A 21,536-nucleotide genomic window follows, 5' to 3' on the forward strand; every position below is an offset into this window, starting at 1 on the left:
AATGACTTCAATCTGTCAGGACATTTGCATGTTGACAGTGCAAATTACACACATAAGGAAAATAAAAAGACAATATCAAGAAATATATTAAAGTTGTAAAGTTGGTTACACAATGTACAACTGTGTTCTGCATCAAGAAATATTCATTAAACCTTTTAATTAAATATTGATAATTTCAAAAACATATATTCTTAGAATTTTGAATTTGATAATAGGAAGAGGTGCTGTTCAGCTATGATACTATCTGTGATCATATTAAGGCAAACAAATTAAACTGACTTGAAATGGTCCAATTATATCTTCAATTGCACACCCAGTCCTGAATCAAAGAATTTTGTGACCTCGTAGCTCCTCAAATTCTGATCTTTGACCTTGTAGCTCCTCTAGTTTTGATTTTGTGACCTTGTAGCTTCTCTAGTTTTGATTTTGTGACCTTGTAGCTCCTCTAGTTTTGATTTTGTTACCTTGTAGCTCCTCTAGTTTTGATTTTGTGACCTTGTAGCTCCTCTAGTTTTGATTTTGTGACCTTGTAGCTCCTCTAGTTTTGATTTTGTGACCATGTAGCTTCTCTAGTTTTGATTTTGCGACCTTGTAGCTTCTCTAGTTTTGATTTTTCTTCTAATTATGTGTAAAGCAAGCATTATTAATGATTGAAATAAGGATTTAATAATTTGCAAAAATTAAAATATGGACATTTTTTAAAAAGTTATCATTTGTTGGATCTTAGGCACTTCATGAGCTCTCCTTGCAGGAATACAAAACACTGCACAACCTCTTTCAAGACCAGGAGGAGGAGAAGGAGGAGAAGGGGGTTGCAGGGGAAGAGGGGGACCAGGGGGAGGAGGAGAGCTTCTGTTACAACACATGGTTAAGGTAAATTCTTTTACCAATTAATTATCTGTTCCTTTGCAATCGTCTTTGCGTCCCCAGCGCTCTTCCAAACGTCTTTGCTGCAAATGCGTTTTCAATCATCTTTGTGGCATCTGCGACTTTGCAATCGTCTTTATGGCACCTGTGCATTTTTAAAGTCTTTTGCGGAATTTGCGCTTTGGCAATATTATTTGGTAAAGTCTTTTACCAATCAATTATATGTCCCTTTGCAATCGTCTTTGCGTCCTCAGCGCTCTTCCAAACGTCTTTGCTGCAAATGCGTTTTCAATCATCTTTGTGGCATCTGCGACTTTGCAATCGTCTTTATGGCACCTGTGCATTTTTAAATGCTTATGCGGCATTTGCGCTTTGGCAACATTATTTGCGGCATCTACAGGCTCTTGCAATCGTCTTTGCAAAGTTTGAATTGATTGTATGCAAATATTGTTTTATTGCAGGGATTTCTTGAAGCTGGGAAAAGATGGAGAAAAATACTTCTCTAATAGTTTAGACGAAGGATGCATTTACAAGTAAATACAATATATGATATAAATATTAAATATAAGTAAAAAGATTATATTATTATTTTTATTATTATTATTTTTATTATTATCATTATCATCATTATTATTATTATTGTTATCAGGTAGAGAATATTCAGATGATCCTAAACTAATGTGTCGAGTTGAATGTAGTATATGCGGCAGGTATGTTTATATATATTTACCTGAAGGGAGGGGATGAAAAGTATGTCTCTTTTGTCTTGCAATAAATAGATTTGAATACAAACTACGTCTAAATTACGTCTACAGTCCCTTTATCAGTCTCTGAATTGGCTTAGAATTTATTGTAAATGAATTCATTGATTCTGTCTGGAGTCTAGCAATAAACTCTAGAATTTTAGTTAACCATAAATTTACCGAGGTTGAATCTTTTGAATGAAAGTAGTTGAAAAATTACTACCGGTCTTAAACAACATATCTACCTCTCTTTAGGGTCCAAATACATTTAACTACTAAACCTTTGTTCCAAGCTGGGCCAACCTTTGCGGTCCTATAGTTTGAAATGTACCGCCAATTTACCATTACAAAAGTGGCAGACCTGTGTGATACTTTCCCTAGCTGTGTCTAGAGCAGATTAGTGGGCCCAGCGCTGCATATTATTATCATTATTATTATTATTATTATTATTATTATCATTATTATCATTATCATTATTATTATCATTATTATTTTTATTCTGAAAACAGATGTAAGGTGTGCAACGAGGATGTTCTACATTGGTTATTTCAAGATCATTTAAGGAATCCACATTATGCTTAGTTAGATATTGTTAAAGGGACAGACCGGCTATGTAAGGTAGTTAAACGGAGAATGCAGTGATGTGAACAAATTCTATAGGATTCATTTGAGACAAAAAAAACTTTTTAAAGATCTGTAAATCCTTAGTTTCAGCGCAAAGTCGACGTTCAAAATCGTACTTATGGGTGGATACGTTTTAGAATTGTTTTTTTATTTAATTATTAAATAACAACTACAAAAAATGTAAATAAAATCCTACACTAAACTAATAAGTTGTTTAGAAACAGGTTGAGAAAATAAAAATTAACCCTTATCATCGAAATTAAGTAATCTTATTCAATTACTAGTTTCTATAATCTCTCTTTAATCACAAAGATTTTCTGTGATTTTCTGGAATATTTATTTAAAAGACGACATTTGAAGAATTGATGAAATCTGCAAACAAATTTATTGAAAATAAGAAATTCAATATAATGATGAAAAATGAAATAATTAATTTTAATTTCGATTTATTGACAAATTTCTTTTGAGAAAAATGTTCCTAAATATTTAATTAATAATTAGTTCACTATAGAATTTTTACTACATTTTTCGTCGTCGTTATTTAATAATAAAAAAGCGATTCTGAAAACGTAACCAAATTCATGATTTTGAACGTTGGCTATGCGCTCAAACTCAGTAATTATACATCGTGGAAACGTTTTATACGTCTCAAATGAATCCTAAAGAATTTGTCCACAACATGCATACTCAGTTTAACTACCTTACATACCGGGTCTGTCCCTTTAAAGTTTATTTTAGGAATCCATTTTATGTTTCATGATCATTGAAGGAATTTCAAACAAGATCAAATACAGATAAGATTAATTTCGTAATTTTATTCAACAGATATCAAAGTTCAACTGTTTTATCTAATGTTGATGTTGGATAGAGAGGAGCATGAACTGGAGCAAGAGGAGTATATAAAGGAGTACAAGGAACACGAGTACACAAGGCTTTCATATTATAAATGCAGGTAAACAAGCATTTTTTTATTTTATCCGGGGGGAAATGAAAGTTGTCTACCTGGTGCCTACTAACCCGAAAACCTAAAAAAGGAATTTTTAAATTTATCAATTACCTTCAGTGTCGCTGAAACATAAATCCGCTAGTTACTTTTATAGAGAAACCTTAATTAAAGATAATTAGGTAGAAAAACAGAAACCTCATTCATCATTGATCAGACAAAGGTTTACTCTACAGAGGTTTGGTCCATCACCATAACCAAATTTTAAAGGTTTAAAGAGTATTTTTTTAAATCGGACATGCCACTCTATAAATGGAGGATCATTTGAAATGACGTTGATAGCTCTTTTAAGAATTTATTTTTTAGGATATGTTCAGTAGAGATTTACCTTGCAGTTGATGATATTAGTAAACAGTCCATTTAAGAGTTTATTTTTGTAGAATATGCTCTGCAGAGATCTACCTTGCAGTTGATGATATTAGTAAACATGTTCTACACGAGCACAGTACATCTATGGAGGTTGTTAGTTAATCTATGTATTTTGGATTGTATCCGAAAATGTGAAAACGGCTGAACCGATCAGGCCCAAATTTGTCTCGGTACTCCTAGATTAAGCAATAAAAAATCTCGTAAAATATTGTGGATGGGGGGGGGTAGGGGCGATTAATTTTCAACAAAATGTATACCCCTGAGGTTTTGTATTTTGTAGTTTGCAACCTTGATTTTAAATTTTTAGTCTTCACTGGAATTGTTTACCAGAAAATTAAAGTTCAGCGAAATATTTTTTTTTTAAATTATGGGACAAAAAAGTTTAAAACTTTAAGATCTTCTCTAAAAATACGTTCTTTGCAAATGCAATGCATTAAAGTGAAGTACAGGAGAATACAGTGCAATACATTAGTAATATATATAAAGTTATATTACAGCTGTTGCATTGTTCGGTACAGTACAGTACAGTTTATTACAGCATTTTACAGTACAGTACAGTAAATTGTCATGCATTGTACATTGCAGCAAAGTAAATTGTACTATTGTAGCAATGTACGGTACAGTGCAATAGTATTACAGTACATTGCAGGACATTGTAGCACTGTACAGTACATTGCAGTGCATTGTTGCATTGTACAATACAGTCATTTTCATAGAGGAACCACAATTAAAAGTAATCAATTTCAAAGAGAAAAACATTGAATTCTCATTTATTATTTAGAAGATAATGCTTTGAATCAAACATCTTAAGATGAAGGATCACTTGAAATTTCGCCTACAGTCCCTTTAATATTGTACTTTTCAGGATTATATTGCTGAGTTTGATGGGTTTGAGCCGAGATTTATGACTCAGAGTATTACAAGTTTAATATCCAGGAAAGGGCCCAAACAAATATTATTTTATTGTACAATGTACATTTTATTGCCTAATTTATTCTCAAAATCCATTTCATTGGTGATAATTTTAATTTTATTAACTCTTTTACAGTGCAGGTTTTAATCAAAGAAAGTCGACAAAAAGTTCAAATTTTCTGACAAATTTTTGCTTTTCAATAAGTTGGATTTTATCCTGAATTAGCTTGAAAAATATCGAATTTGGAAAACAATTCGAATTTGAATTTGAATTCGAACAGTAAAGTGAAATAAATCTCCCAGGGAGTTTTACCTTTTAAGTGTATAAATGAGTTTAATGGGAAAATAAAGGAAGTGTCCAAAATTAATAAATGTTAAAAACCTAAACCCCTCTGTTACAAAAATGTCATCCTTTTCCTTTTAAACATCTTATTATAAAGTATATATATTATATATTTCTGGCCTGTTCAACTATTCTATTCGTTCTCTCAGTTTATTTGAAATCCTGACATATCTTAGTATTCTGAGAGCATAAATCTTTTCCGAGCTCTCAGGGGTAGAATCTGGGTTAGATTGTGTTTACTCTGCGGGTTCATTATCCTCTCCCCTTCGCGATTTGGAGGGAAAAAAGGTTTTTAAAGATTGATTAATTCAGTGATGATGAGAGGATGATGAGAGGATTATTAGAAGAAAGTTTTTTTTGTAAAAGAGGATTAAAGTTTGAATCTGTCGCACTGCTTGCTCTAATATAATTTGTTCTCTTGACGGAGGTATTTTCCTTTCTTTCTCCCACTCCCACTAAACCAGGAGTTCTTTCTTCCTCCCACTCCTGCTAAGCTAGGAGTAATTTCTTCCTCCCACTCCTGCTAAACCAGGAGTAATTTCCTCCTCCCACTCCTGCTATACCAGGAGTAATTTCTTCCTCCCACTCCTGCTAAACCAGGAGTAATTTCTTCCTTCCGATCCTGCTAAACTAGGAGTCCTTTCTTCCTCCCACTCCTGCTTAACCAGAAGTTCTTCCTCCCACTCCTGCTAAACGAGGAGTGATTTCTTCCTCCCACTCCTGCTAAACCAGGAGTGAGTTCTTCTTCCCACTCCTGCTAAACCACAAGTGATTTCTTCCTCCCTCTCCTGCTAAACCAGGAGTGATTTCTTCCTCCCAATCCTGCTAAACCAGGAGTGATTTCTTCCTCCCAATCCTGCTAAACCAGGAGTAATTTCTTACTCCCACTCCTGCTATACCAGGAGTGATTTCTTCCTCCCAATCCTGCTAAACCAGGAGTAATTTCTGCCTCCCACTCCCACTAAACCAAGAGTTTAAAGTAAGTACTTACTTCCTTCCACTCACATTAAACCATAAGGATAAAGGAAGTTTTACTTTCTTCCGTCCACTCCCACTTAACCAGGACTATAAAGGGAGTACTTTCATTCACCGACTCCCAAGAAGCCAGGAGTATAATAGGAGTACTTTCTTACTCCCACTCGATCCCACTAAACCATGAGGATAATAGAAGTTATATTTTCTTCCACCCACTCCCATTTAACAAGGAGTATAAATAAGTACTAATTTTAAAAGAGTCTGAGAATATATTGGTTTTCATTATATTTCCAACTGATTGCAAAAAAAAAAAAAGTCTTTGCCACAAATTCAAGTGTTCTAGTTGCTATATCTTTACATTTCAGACGAAAACTATTGAGCTCGCAGAATTCATAGTTTGACATATCTTAGGGTTACGACATTGGGTTGCAAATGTATAGGAATTAAAAAATTAAAAAATGAAACAACACTCAATTCCCGTATTTCTTGTCGCTTGAACTAATCATACTAAACACAGACACAGGAGACCAGACGGCGGACAGTAGCTAATGAATCTATTAATTAAGATAAATCTTACTATTATTCTACTTTTAATATTTTCCTAATATTAATATAATTTAGTCACGAACAAATTTCTTACTTTAAAAGAGAAAGGGTTGGATCAATAAAAAATGCCTCACGCCAATGTTTGGATTCAGAGAGGATATTCTAGCCGGCGGAGAAGACGGAGAACTCTTGGATCCTGGATTAGAGGAAGAGAAGGTGTTTACAGACAACCTGGAGTACTCCGCGCAAAAATAACTTCTGCGAAAAAAATATTTTAGAAAATTGTACATCAAAAGGCAAGTTTTCATCCGTTTTCTTATCACTCAAAATTACATCAATTAAAACCATAAAAATTTGATTGAGAAAGAAAACGAACAGTTGTAAAGCTTAGCTCAGATGTACACAACCGACCTTCCTATTCATTAATTAATAGAGTGGTCGGTTGTGTGCATCAAGATATGTTTACGTATCTAACACTGTACTATAGATATTTCTTGGGGGTGGTAAAATGAAGATAATTGAATATTTGTATAGATAATTAGATAGACACTTAATATGGATTGCAAACAGAGGATTGTACAGGGTGTCCCAGTAAACATGGGAATTCAGTAACGAATTCGATATCCTCTTTTAAATTAATTCGTTGATTTAGTATAGTGATAACATACTGAGAAAGCTGTTATCTGTAAGAGTTTCGTCTGCTATGTTCACATTTTGTTTGTTTATGTTTTGACTGCATACGGTTGTACTTAGTAAAACAAGAAAATTGCAGTATACAAACAGTGTAAACTTGTCCGTCATCTTCACTGTTCATCTTGTGGAGACATCATAAACACATCTTTACAGTCTTTTACCCTTTTCATAAAATAAACTCTAGCAGGCATAATGATATTATGGCTTTTGAACTTGGGTATTACAAGGCTAATTCATAACAAAGACATATCGAATTCGTCACTGAATTCCCATGTTTTTTGGGACACCCTGTATAGTGCAGTAAATTCCATTTCAGTTGTTTGTTTATGTTAATGAAAGTTTGACCAAATATTGCATCGTGAAAAAATACACAAACAATTCTTCTTGTAAAAATGTGAGTTTTTTTTCAAAATACAAAAACATTGTGCATGGCGAGACCTTTTAAGGTTAGGGAGTTGAAGAGAAGAAAGAATAAAAATGTTTCAAATAAGAAGGTTACTAAAGTTTTAAGCTAAAGCCATGCCCTAGAAACTTAATATTTTTGACAGCACTTTTAGCTAATAGATTAAAAACCTTCAAATTTGAAAATTGTCAAATGTTTGCAGTCAAGAGCCTCGAATTCTCTACAGTGTTAGATACGTAAACATATCATGATGTACACAACTGACCACTCTATTAATTAATTATGAGGGAGGTCGGTTGTGTTGTACATCTGAGGTAAGCTTTACCTCTTCGTTTCCATTCTCAATGGTATAGACAGTTGGGAGGGGGGCGGGGGGGAATTGGGGGTACCGTTAAAGTGCTAATTTGAGGTCATAGAGAATAGAATATATGTTAGAGTGGAATTTACTAGAAAAAAGTGTATAATGGCTATTTTGTTGTACTGTTTCCATACTGTTGGTGTACTTCACATATTTGCGCTGTACAACCTTTTGGGCCCTGGAACATCATTTTATAGAAAATCTAAAATTAATATTAAAAGAAACCCAAATTATGAAATAGGCTGGTTTCATAATTGACCAATGATCATTTCATATAGACTTTATGCCTTTCACTTTACAAACAATGATTTTCCGTTATAACTATAAATCAAATAATGTTTTTTATTCACCTAATTCATTTTATAAAGTTTATTTAACAGCTTTAAAAAATTCGAAATTGAAATGGATAGTCTAGGGAACATACTGTATTAATGTACTCTACTGCATATAATTTGTGAACATTTACATGATTTGTACACTTTGAACTCAATTTCAGGCTGAAAGGGTTTGACAAAATGCATACCGAGGGATTTTCTAAATTCCACTCTAGTATATATTCTATTCTCTTTGTTTGAGGTCTAATTTGAAGTATGCTAGGAGGTACAACGGATATAGATTTAAAACTGTAGGTGTTAAAATGGCCTGGTAATTCTTTTAGAAATTTATTTTTTTTGTTCTGTGCAATTAGATTGTAATCTATTTGATGCTGTGTAAGAAGGAGTTGAGATATAAAATTTTGTCACTAAAAATCACAAAACCTCGAACCAAGCTTTTAACGCAAAATAGAAAGAATTTAGTTTTGTTTGCAAATGCGTGAGATGGTTTTAGAGGGAAGTTTTATTGAATATACTTTAAGAAAAAACTTAATTTTTTCAGTATATTTTAAATTTAAGGAAAATGACAAAGTTATTTCATTTTAGTAACTATGAACTGTAGACTTTGTTTTAGTGACTTTTCAAGCTTCCATTTATAAAATTGCATTTTCGATTCTCAATGGTAAAGCATAAAGGATAAAGGAAATATTCCTGTTTTTCTAATTGAAAATTGTGGTCTCTCTTTTAAGGTGACTTGTAGATTTATGCATCAGACATAGTATTAAACGTTTTTCTAGATAAAAAAATGGCGATCTTTATGTCTTTGTTCATCTGTTAAAGGACTAAAAGTTACCGTTGATATTGGGGCTTGTGAAGCTTAAAATCAAAGGTGTTAGGTATTTTCCCAAAGACATTTTCACAAGGGCTACTTCCCAAGGGCTACTTCCCAAGTGACAATTTCCCAATTGTGCAACTTCCCAAACAGCAACTTCCCAAAGGTTAGGTTAGGCCTTCTGATCGAGGCGCCGCAGGCTGCAATGGGGGGCCGAGCGCTGCGGCCAGGACGGGATAGGGGCCGAGTGCTGCCGCTGGGAGTTGCAATTTGGGAAATTTTAAAGTTGGGAAGTTTCCACTTGGGAAAATACCCTTGGAAAGTTGCCGCTTGGGAAAAATCCTTTGAGAAAGTACCTAACATCAAATAAAGGTCACTTCCCTAGAAACCAAGATTCGTAATTTGACGAACGGTGCGAAAATTAACGAACTATTTCGTAAATTTAACAATTTATTTCCTAAACTTGAATGAACAATCTAATTGCACTTACGTCGACGTACCTTTTATTAATTGTTAAATGAATTAAAAAATGTTTAGATGTAGAGTATGCAGAAAGGTGATTTCTAATCTAAACTTCGAGAAACATCTTCTAAAGAAACACATGATGGATAGAATACAGTACAAAGATATGTACGGTTCACTGGAGTACACTAGATTAGTTTATTACAGGTCAGTACAAAAATACAGTACAAAGATATGTACGGTTCACTGGAGTACACTAGATTAGTGTATTACAGGTCAGTATACATGAATACAGTACGAAAATATGTAAAGTACACTGGAGTACACTAGATTAGTGTATTACAGGTCAGTACAAAAATACAGTACAAAGATATGTACGGTTCACTGGAGTACACTAGATTAGTGTATTACAGGTCAGTATACATGAATACAGTACAAATATATGTAAAGTACACTGGAGTACACTAGATTAGTGTATTACAGGTCAGTACATGAATACAGTACATATGTAAAGTACACTGGAGTACACTAGATTGGTTTATTACAGGTCAGTACATGAATACAGTACAAATATATGTAAAGTACACTGGAGTACACTAGATTGGTTTATTACAGGTCAGTACATGAATACAAAGTACACTGGAGTACAATAGATTAGTTTATTACAGGTCAGTACATAAATGCAATTCAAAGATATGTAAAGTACACTGGAGTACACTAGATTAGTTAATTGCAGATCAGTACATAAATACGCTTCAAAGATATGTATGGTACACTGGAGTACACTAGATTAGATTATTACAGGTTAGTACATAAATACAGTACAAAGATAAAATACACTGGAGTACAATAGATTAGTTTATTACAGGTTAGTACATAAATACAATAAAAAAGATATGTTAAGTACACTGGAGTACACTAAATTAGTGGGACACACTAATTACAAGTAACATGGTACATGGGAGTAATATTTACAGAGAGGGGAGGGGCTATTTTTGGCTCAGCTCTTCCCCTCCCCCCTATGTATTAGTGAAATCTATGGTTTCCAGGTGGTTTTCAGGTCCCGACTATACAATATCAAGAATTATTGCTAATTTGGCTTCGTAGTAAATCCGATGAGAATGTGGCATACTAATAAATATTATACATATATATTTATATATTAATCAACACAAAACAATATACAAAATAGCACTGAAATTCTCTGAGACGGAAATTTAGTAGTTTTAATGATCAAAACATAGTTTAGGTAACAGAATGGGATTTTTGGAGTTGAACTTTTGGAGTTTTCTAAACTATAAAGTGATCATATATATAAACATATACAAGATATTTTGAGATTTAAACTAGGTTTCGTTGTTGTATTATTTCTGAAGTTCCAGTGTCTCAAATATAACAATATTTACTGAGTTGTTCTTAAGTTCCAGTCTCTGAAATATAACAATATTTACTGAGGTGTTCTTACGTTCCAATCTCTGAAATATAACAATATTTACTGAGTTGTTCTTAATCCTTGCAGTTATTTTCTACATTTTTCTCAATGTTTTCTCATATAAATAACAGTTGGTATTTTTCTTAAGAAAAGTTGGAAGGAAATTGCCTCAAACAATCAAATAAAAAGGTTTTCTATCCATTTTATTAATTTATACTTTTCTGACAACATACATTGTCTTCACTCTTTTGCACTGTGACAAATTATACAGGAATGCCACATAAAAACATGGCATGATACAGTGAGAACCAGAAAACTCTGGAATAGGAAGACAACTTTTAGATTCAACTTATGACTTTAAGTAGTCCAATGAACATGAGACACAGCGATTGTGCAGCGACCCATTTCACTTAGTAATGAAGTTACATGTAAAACAATTTGCTTTCTAACAGCATGAAATACACTTCAATATTGCTTTAATATTATCTTCCTATTCTACAGTATTCTGGTTCTTGCTGTAGTTTTTGTTAAGAGGGGGGGGGGATGAAAAATTGGACTTGAAATGGCAAGTTGATTTCCTGTTTTTAATTCTTTTCCCTAAACTACTTTTTAATATGCAAAGTACACTAAGAATAGTACAATTTTAAAGTTTTACTGAATACAACTATTTAAACATGCTTAGTACACTCTGAATAGTACACTCTGAATTCAACTTTTTGAAAAAGACTAGTAGACTTTGAAAAGTGTAATTTTTTAATAAATCACTAAAATAAATACGCCAACATGGTTAAGTAGTTATGTAATACAATGAATACACAAATTATAATGACTTTGGAAAAGTACCCTATGTAAAAAGTACTCAAAATTTAACTGAACATGGTAGTTTTACTTTATATTACGATTTTTTAAAAGTACACTAAAACTAAACAAATGAACTCATTTAATTATAAAGAATTAAATGAGTTAATTTTTGTTATGTATCTTTATCTTTGCTTGTATCTATTGTACCTTCATTCTAAACTTTAATAACAATATAAAATCAACTTTTTGAACATGCCTATTACACATATATATGGGTACATTGTTTCAATGTAAATGTAATTGTAATGTCACCTTTTCAGTATGCCTGCAGTACACTTTGAATTGTACAATATAAATGTTAAACCTGAGTTTATTAAGCGGTTAAGAAGCTATGTTTCTCTGGTCCCAGTTGTGTTTAAATATCCAAGTTGGAATTTATGAGTTAATTTTAGATTTTAAATAGATTCTCTTGGGGCGTCTCTTTATAATCCAACTTTATACTTTAAGCACAGTTAGAAACCATTGTTTAACAACTTTTTACACTTTGATGTCGTTTTAACATTCATTTCATTGTCTACTGTCTAGTTTCTTCTTTCATTTTGTTTACAGGAGATAAAAGGGTATATATTTTGAATTTAGGGAAACAAACGAAAAATTGGGCATCAAATGCCTTGTCATTTTTTTATAGACAAGACTTTCCTAGATATGAGAAATCATAATTTCTACATATTTATGCAACTGCTTTTTATTATTTGACCAAACAAAATGTTGTTTGGCTGGAATGGTTTAGATTCAAGTTTAACCCCCAAAAATACAAGAATAAGGAACACAGTTTTCCCATCGATAAGGCAAGGTGGTTGGATTACACGTCAAATTAAAGTAAATTGCACATTAGGTTGCTATCTTAAATGTTTTCAATCTAACATGTTCTCTTTCTGTTGCATAAAGTTAAAACAAGAGATGCTATGAGGTCATAAAGTCATACCAGTAAAATTGCTTTAATTTGACCTCTCCTACTGTCTAGTTCACAATGCTGATTAAAACATAACCAGAGCCCGCGATTTAAAAAACTTGGGGAAATATGGCTCGGGTCTATGCTGTCGTTGAACCTTATTTACAACTTTCGGATTCAAGCTGCATCTTATTTTCCACCGAGTTGAATTAAAAAAACCGGGTTAATATTCTATTTGACGAATTTTCATGGTAGGAATTGGCGCATTCCCAGTTTTTATGAGAACAAGACGCAAAATTAACTTGTTTTCCACTAAAACCAACCAAGGTTGGTTTTATTTTTATTGGGCCTAACTCCTAAGTCGAGCCGAAGATCTTGCAGCTGTCAAGCTGTCGTCAGGGTTGGTTTAAATATTGGGTCTAAAAACTGGGTTTAAGGAATTACGGCTTGAGCCGAAGTTTTTAAATTGCAGGCTCAGGATATGAAAGAAACAAACATTCTGGTCATCTTGAACATTTAGTTAAAAATATTGCATTTTGTTTTAGGAAATATTGAATGTTTTGAATATTTTTCAAAAAGTTATCTTTGCACCGTATTTTATTTGATAAAAGGCTAACGTTTTAAGTTGGGTTAATAATAGTGCTTAGTCACATTGATATGCAGAGTTTAAACTTTTAAGTTAGAGCCTAATTTAATTTTATATTTTAGGAAGAAATGTATAATGTGTATGGTAAATTTTTTTGAAGATAATAAAAAATTATTCAACTTTAATCAAACCGGCCTCCAAAGGGGAGAAAAGCTGATTGCCTGTGCTATTAACAGTAATGTGATCAAAGCTTTAAACAAAGCTGTGTAAAAATAGAGTTTTCCATGAATTCAGAATTAAGTTTTAACATGAATTTTGTTCAAACTTTGTTGCAACTTCTTTTCTGTACTTTTTAGCCCAAGTCTAGATATTGTTATGACAGCCTTATATTGTAGAATGTCTGTAATTAAAGTTGAATTAATTAAACTTATAAACTACGGTCAGATTTCATCCCCAGGATACTGCATAGAGAGTAGAAAGGAATCTCTTGAACTCTAGGGGTGTTGGAGAGATTTAAAAACAGTATTCTTCTGTAAATAGTTTGACAACTGCCATGTATAACATTGAAGTTCAACATAAGATCAAAATTAAACTGCTTGTATAAAATTATTAAATTTCTCCGTTACCTGTTTTTTAATTAGAAATGGCTATTTAATATCATAGTTGGTCATTTAAAGTTGTCATGTTATATTGATTTGAGGAGATTTAGACTTAATTCAAAACCTTATTTGTTGTCCTAAGTTTGAATTTTACAAATTTGAGCCGTGTCTTAAATCCCCTAAAAACCGGTTTCAATTGAGCGCCGGCTTAAATATTGAAACATTGAATACAATTTTAAGTGGAACCAACCATATTTGAGCCGCAGCTTAAATTTAAGCCTCGGCTCAAATTCTTTAAATTCGGCCTCTGAGGTGGGAATTTTTGTGTTGCGTATTCTTTATCTTAAATATCCAAGTTTGGGGATCAATTATTTATAATGAAGAGGAGTTCAATTAATGCATAGGTCTGCCTAAGAAGGAGAACAATGCTAGAGCCTGAGATTCACAACGCAAAAGTTCTGTTGTTCATTATTTTCTATCCCTAGGTGTAAGGTTTGTGAGGCTCCCTTGATATTTAGCTTTGAAGAGATTGGTTTCCATGTTAAAGAACATCATTCTCTAGACATTCAAGATTATGAAATACAATACAATGCTTTTGAATCAGATGATAAAATAGGTAAATTGTTTAAACTTATTCTAAATCAGTCCAAACTAAAATTTGATTAAACTCAATCAAAGTTCTTCATAAGTCCAACTGAAAACCTTCCTATACTCAAAAACAAACTATTCTTCAACCCAAAGCAATTTCTATAACCTAATGGAAACAACCTACTTCTTGCTGAACGAAAACTGTTATCCAACCTAGCAGGCAATCGATCTAAACCCAACCAAGACAATATATAACTCCAATCTAAACTCTTAATAACAGAAACTGTTACTCCTTATTAATCCCAACCAAAACTCTTCCTAAACCTACCTGAAACTCTTATTGTACCAATCGAAACTCTCCCTTAACCAAACCGAAAAATCTTTTTGAATCCAACTGAAACACCCCCTAAACCCAACCAAAACTCCTCCTAATCCCAACCAACATTCCTCCTAAACCCAACCAAAACTCCTCCTAATCCCAACCAAAACTCCACCATATCCCAACCAAAACTCATAAGCCCAACTAAAACTCCTCCTAATCCCAACTAAAAATCCCAACAATAAGCACTCCTATACTCAACCAAAACTTCTCCTAATCCCAATTAAAGCTCATTACAAACTCCACTGAAGATCTTCCTCAATCAAATTTATTTACATTGCAGGATCAAAACTTGAGGTTCGAACTAGCTCTAAGTATAGTATAGGAGAGGAGGAGAGAATCTACTCTTCCTCCCTGGATGATATGTGTCTGTTCAAGTGTCAAGTTTGTGATAAGATTCTCTACCATAGTCTCCTAGCTAAACACATCTCTAAGGCAGGGGTTTATATTTTTTAAGATTTAGGAAGAAGGAGAATATTTTCAGAGAAATGGAAAAATTTGACATCTATTGGCAAATTTTTCCTCTCTAAAATTCTTAAAACATTTATTTTTCGTTAAAAATCATTGATCTTCGATAATTGAGGGATAAAAGGGACCTAAAATTGCCTTGTATATATCTGGGGGGAGAAAATAAAGGAAATATTTACCCCTGCTTCAAGGTACACAACAGCAGTAAGCTGGAGAATCTTGGGAATAAACTAGAACAGAGGGATAATCTAACTCTTCAGGGATAGATCCAATTCAAATTTAATGTTTTAATTTAAAAAAATAAGATACAATTTTTGTTAAAATTTTAGGTTTCATTTGCAGTTTGCATTCAAACAATAGTTCGGCTCATTAACTCCCCCCCCCTACCCTCTTCCTTCTCCTAGTTTCTTAAAACAAGTATTTGTACAAATGCATGTTGCAAACTATTCATTCAATACTTTTTTTTATTTTCTCGTTTTTGGGTTAAAATAAAATTGTTAAAATAAAAGAAAATATCTAATGTTTATTTAAATTTTAAAAGGAGGGGATGGGGGGGGGGGGAATTACTATTTTACAATCTAGAGTTCTAAAGAATATGATGTGGGTTTCTGAAACAATAGCGACCTTTCTGTAGATTTTTATGGTATGTAAAAGCAGTCCACGGTTTTGAAATCCCAAGCCTTTCTGTTAGTAATTGTTTGAACTGGAATCCCACTAAAATGTTTGTTAACGGTAAAAGACCGACTGATATGGAAGTTGCTCACTTAATTCCCTTTTTATTGGGGCACCCTGTATCTTTGATGTATTGAGGTGGATGTTTGTATAGGTAGAGAGGTTGACCTACTACCAATGTAAACTCTGCCCGGCGCAGATAATATTTACCATTGCTGGCATACACAGTCATTTAAAACTAACTCATTATATATCTATTCAGGAACACAATCAAAATTTATTTATATAAACTAATTTTAATAGAAATTTGTTGGGTTTCTTTTGAGGGTGGTTTTGGGGATTCGAAAACGGGGGCCGCAGGAAAAGTTTTTGTGGAAGAAGAATTTTCATTTTTGGAATTTTAATTTATGAATTCTGAAGCTATCTGAGGCAAAATCATGGATTTTTATCCATTTTCATAAATTTTCCCTTGAAATATAAGTTTCTTCTACTTCTACAAGGGGGGGGTAGTAAAGGGACTGAATAAGAGTTATTTCAAGTGACCCTTCATGCAAAGATGGCAATATACCATTTTTAGATCAAAAATGTTGAATTTTTCTACTGTAAAAAGTGTTATATTTTAAGAACTACTATTTGTTTTCCTGGAGTAGAAATGCGCAAGTTACTTTTGCAGAGATACTACAATTAAAATCAGTTTTCAAAATTTTGAAATTTTGACAACTAATTCATACTTGATAACAAAAAGCTGTTATTGGTACAATTGCCAATCGGGCATAGCCATCGTTGCATGGAGGGTCATCTGAAATAACGGTTACAGCCCCTTTTTAATGTTTGACAAGAGTCCGAATTTAATGAATTTGAGCCGCGTCTCAAATTCGCCAAAAACTGGTTTCAATTGAGCGCCGGCTTAAATCTGGAAACACTGATACATTTTTTGGAACCAACCATTTTTGAGCCGCGTCTCAAATTTAAGCCGCTGCTAAAATTCTTTAAATTTGGCCTCTGGTATTAAATATTGTCATGTGAAGGAGTATGCTGTAAAGTATAAAGGATTTGATCCTAATAACTCTACGCAACCTTTACCTAGAAACTATCAGAAAACATCACTTCTTCAGAATCACCTCACAGAGGGAAGTATTAGGTAATAAATGATTTAACATATTATAAATATGAAAATAAAATATACCCTTTTAGTAAAGGGGTACAATTAGTCATTTGATTTACTTAGATTTTAAAGTCCTGCCTTTTTATGACTGTAAAAATCTAATAGTTAACTGTGTAGAAAAGTCATTTTACTATTTGTAAACTTATAGAAATTAGCGAAACAAATTCACAAAAAAAAAATAGATTTAATCTCCCTTATAAAAAAAGGGAAATATTAATGTAATTCTAAAACAAGTATTTTATATATAGACAATAAGGGGGGGGAATAAATGAACTAAAACAATGCTAGAACTGCTACTGCAATATCCAAGATTAAAGCAGAGAGGCGGGTTGTAGGGTTTTCCTTTGATGCTGAATTTTGTTCATAAAGAGGCATTAAAGGGACTGTCGAAAATAATCCTCCAATTATAGGCATAATTCACAACTGTACCCTTTAAACCTTTTTATGTATTTTCACGAAATAACCCCCCTCACCGGTGGCGGAAAAGATTTTTGATGCTCGATCCAAAATTTCAATTATTTTCCCCTTTCAAAACTAATTTTCCCCAAATCAAACGCTTAAAGAAAATTGTCAATTTCAACCTTGTCTTCGAAGCTAAGTCTTGCATTATTTTCTATGTAGTAACTGGAATAAAAATTATCAATTTTAAAGGGAGTGACCGGCTATGTACAAGGTAGTTGAACTGAGTATGCAGTGGTGTGGAGAATTCTGAAAACGTATCCACCCACAAAGTAGGAGTTTTGAACGTCGAATTTGCGCTTAAACTGAGGATTTACAGATCTTTAAAAAGTTTAATATGTCTCAAATGAATCCGAAAGAAGTTTTCCACAACACTGCATACTCAGTTCAACTACCTTACATAGCCGGTCACTCCCTTTAAGATAAAAAACCTTATTAAGATTTGGTTTAAAGGCTGCTGCTGTGAATCGAACATGTACCTGTATCATGAAGGGTTACTTTAAATTTACCTTGACTGTCCCTTTCCATCAAAAGGTTTATCCTTAATTTGGATTTTGTTCCGTTGCAAACAATTGAATTTCAAACTTTTAAAAAGTTTACATTCTTTACTTAATTGTATTCCTCTGGGTTTGATATGTCGTGAACTACGCCAATAATTTATTATCTCCATTTCTATCCTCCCTCCATTTCCGTTTTATTTTTTTATTTTGGGCTCTCAACTAGAAATGAGAACTAGGAAACTGAGCAATTTTAATCTTAAAAAATCTGGGGTTTTACGAAGAGCTCATTTTTACTCATTTAATGCAGAGCAAATTTCCAGAAGAAAAAAATTTTGAGAAATTTCATTTAATTTTGGCCTCTTCGCTTTGATCTGAAAAAAATACATTTGACTCCTTTGTTTGTAAGTTTTTTTAAGAAGCAGGGTTACTATCAACTGGACATGCACTTGATAAGTAAAGTGTGGAATAGTACATTGTACATGTATGTGCTTGAACTATAAAGATATGTACTTAGAGTACATGAACTGTATATATTGCAGTAGAAACCTAGCTTTGTATAGATGTATGCATGTATGTACACTGTACATGTATGTACTTGAACTATAAAGGTATGTACTTAGAGTACATAAACTGTATACAACGCAGCAGTAACCTAGCTTTGTATATATGTATGTACTTGAACTATGAAGGTATGTACTTAGAGTACATGAACTGTAAATACATAGCTTTAAGATGTATGTACTCAAAGTGAATGAACTATAAAGGTATGTACTCTTAAGTGCATGAACTGTAAAGATATGTACTTAAAGTACATTAACTGTAAAGATATGTACTTAGAGTACATAAACTGTAAAGATATGTACTTAGAGTACATGAACTGTAAATATATGTACTTTGCGTACATAAACTGTATATAATGCAGCATTAACCTAGCTTTGTTTTAGATGTAATTTCTGTGGGAAGAGTATTCTGCATCATCTATTAAGAAAGCATGTAATCAGTAAACATCCCAGATACAAGGAATAATATTCATTTATTCAACCTTAACACAGATCACACAGATGGTACATAATCAAATAAAAGTTTTAGGGACACCCTATTCCCTTTACAGATCGACCCTAAAGTGAATTTATTAAATCAAGAATGAAATCTTGCATTATTGCTTTTGATAACAAGTGTCTAAACGACTATTATAAAAAGAAATTTTAAATATTATCAACTATTGTTTGTCTCTTCTTGAAAGTTGATGTTTGCAGTTTGCAGAAAAATAAAAAGATAAATGAATATATGTATCTAGGATATACATGGGGAATATGAATATATTCTCAAAACTTATTACAGGTAAATATATACAGTTAGAGATGTGCATCATATTTCCTCCATTTTTAAACATCCTTTACTGGAAACATTTTGAGACTTCTATATTTCTTGTTTTTCATTCTTTCTTCTTGATCGTCCATTCCTCGTCCATTCTTCAATCATACTTTGGCTGATTTTGAAAATAAAAATAAAATAATTTTTTGAATGATCCTGCAAATTTTGAAAATAAAAATAAAATAATTTTTTGAATGATCCTGCAGCTTCCAAATTGCAAGAGAAAGAATTATTTCCAAGCCCTGTATCTCTGACCTATTCTGAGGGGAGCAAGGTCACTACCCTCTCCCCTTGTTTTGTTTTCTATTTTGCTAGAGTCAACTGTAACACATTTAGCTTGTGTAAACTGCTTTTCTACACACTNGGGGGGGCGTGTTAAACATTTTCCAGTTTTTTATTTTGAGTAGGACATAGAGGGGGGGGAGATTGGACATCTGCCATCTTGTGTATTTGTCTTCATTCGCTATTGGTGAAAAAAAAAATAGATAGTGTAAAGCTCAAATTCCCTTCTAATTTTCCTGTTCAAAGTTGTCTTCTTCTTTCTTGTTGATCTTGTTTTAAGCCCCCATCTCTAATGTCAAGACATTTCCCCTCCACTTTTTTCTGTTCAATTTCTTTTTTCTTCCTGCTTCTTGTTTCTTGTTTTAACACTTTAAGGCCTTTCCAAATAGTTCTTTTGACATCGAGTTGTGGAGCAGGTAGGAGAGAGATCCCTATATCTTTACAATATGACGGTGTATACTTTTAACATTTCATACTTAGATAATTTTGTTTAACAGAATTCAGAATTCAGAATAAATACAACATTGTGGTGCAAAGATATAGGGAGTTGAAAATTTGGGTTTTTAACAAAGATTTAACTATTTTTCAGAGTATACAATTTCCTGAAAGATTTAAAAATAATTATTGATTTAAAATCAGTTGACGTGTTTACAAAATTTGTACATATTATCATACATACATGTCTGGTCAGGTCAAATAAATATATATACATTATTGATGCTTGATAAACATCTCGTATTCTTAAAGACAAATAAAACACATTGAATATTTTTAACGAACAAAAATGGATTCCCATCTCTAGAAAAAGTTTGTATTATGGAATTATAAATATATATATATCTTCACATCTTACACTCCGACAATTTTTGGTATTTTACAGAAAAACTCTTTATTTTCAGAGAAAATCTTTATAATTATAGATAAAGGTGTTATAGTAGTCTGCAGTATATTATTATTTATTATTCTAAAATATAAAGGGGGGAAGAATACATGAGCCATAGATAGATAGATAACTTTAAAAATAAAAAACAACAATTTTTCTGATGGACATTCTGAGTAACAAATTATTATTTAAATTATAATTTCTGTAAATTCTATTGAATAAAATAAAATTAGATACATCAAAGGATTATACCATCATGTTGCAAGGATTAGAAAATTTGAATTTGTGGCAAATTCTCAATTCTGTTTCACAACGATTTCCTTTAAACCTTTGTCTGAAGCTTAAAAAGCTTAAAAAAAATTGGCCGAAAAACGACGATATATATTTCATATTTTTTCTCTGACAAAGTTTCTTAGGATACCGTTGTGAAACTGTTTCAATACAGGGTCATTCAACATAACGTACACTATTGTTATATCTCCCTTTTTCATCCGATTGGCTCCCCTGTTAAATATTTTTTAAAATCTAGATATTTATTTGAGTATCATTGTTTATATGGTTTACAAGATTGTTGAAAATATGAATTTATCACAAGATTTTTTTTTTAACGAGTTATTATGTACATACAATTATAAATAAATAAATCAATAACGTCGGAAACGATTTTAAAAGATACTTTTTTTTTCTTTTTTTTTCCATTTCTGAATTATTTGTAAGTTTATATTCAAATATTTATAATGAAGCAGTTCGTGAGGAAAAAACTAAATTATTTATTGAAAGATAGCATACTTTTCAGGAGTGTTACTGTAGATACTACAAACACGGTGCGTGTTGTCTTTTATTAAAAAATGCGACATTTAAAAGTGTGCATGCTTATATATGAACATACACGGGAGCGAGTTTCCCTTTTTGTTAACATGATAAAAATAAGATAAGCCATCGATGGTGCATC

At 32.4% G+C, this 21,536-nt stretch overlaps 1 protein-coding gene and 2 long non-coding RNA genes across 3 annotated transcripts; all 3 read left to right on the forward strand.

The window, feature by feature from the left end:
- Positions 1 to 731: 731 nt before the first annotated feature.
- Positions 732 to 2,178, forward strand: LOC111711617 (uncharacterized). The gene is made up of 3 exons (XR_002767294.1): positions 732 to 873; positions 1,329 to 1,400; positions 2,120 to 2,178. It is a non-coding gene; the product is annotated as an uncharacterized LOC111711617 (long non-coding RNA).
- A 922-nt stretch (positions 2,179 to 3,100) lies between these two features.
- LOC111711616 (uncharacterized) lies at positions 3,101 to 4,547 on the forward strand. Its single transcript, XR_002767293.1, has 3 exons — positions 3,101 to 3,186; positions 3,618 to 3,696; positions 4,472 to 4,547. It is a non-coding gene; the product is annotated as an uncharacterized LOC111711616 (long non-coding RNA).
- Positions 4,548 to 8,458: 3,911 nt separating this feature from the next.
- Positions 8,459 to 17,066, forward strand: LOC111711609 (uncharacterized). Its single transcript, XM_023486006.1, has 7 exons — positions 8,459 to 8,481; positions 9,520 to 9,651; positions 14,300 to 14,430; positions 15,065 to 15,216; positions 15,441 to 15,509; positions 16,076 to 16,183; positions 16,950 to 17,066. The coding sequence occupies exons 2-7, from the start codon at positions 9,584 to 9,586 to the stop codon at positions 17,064 to 17,066; spliced, it is 645 nt and encodes a 214-aa protein (XP_023341774.1). The 5' UTR covers positions 8,459 to 8,481; positions 9,520 to 9,583.
- The last annotated feature ends 4,470 nt before the right edge of the window (positions 17,067 to 21,536 follow it).

The sequence above is a fragment of the Eurytemora carolleeae genome, unplaced genomic scaffold (assembly GCF_000591075.1).
Source record: "Eurytemora carolleeae unplaced genomic scaffold, Eaff_2.0 scaffold1182, whole genome shotgun sequence".
NCBI lineage: Eukaryota > Metazoa > Arthropoda > Copepoda > Calanoida > Temoridae > Eurytemora > Eurytemora carolleeae.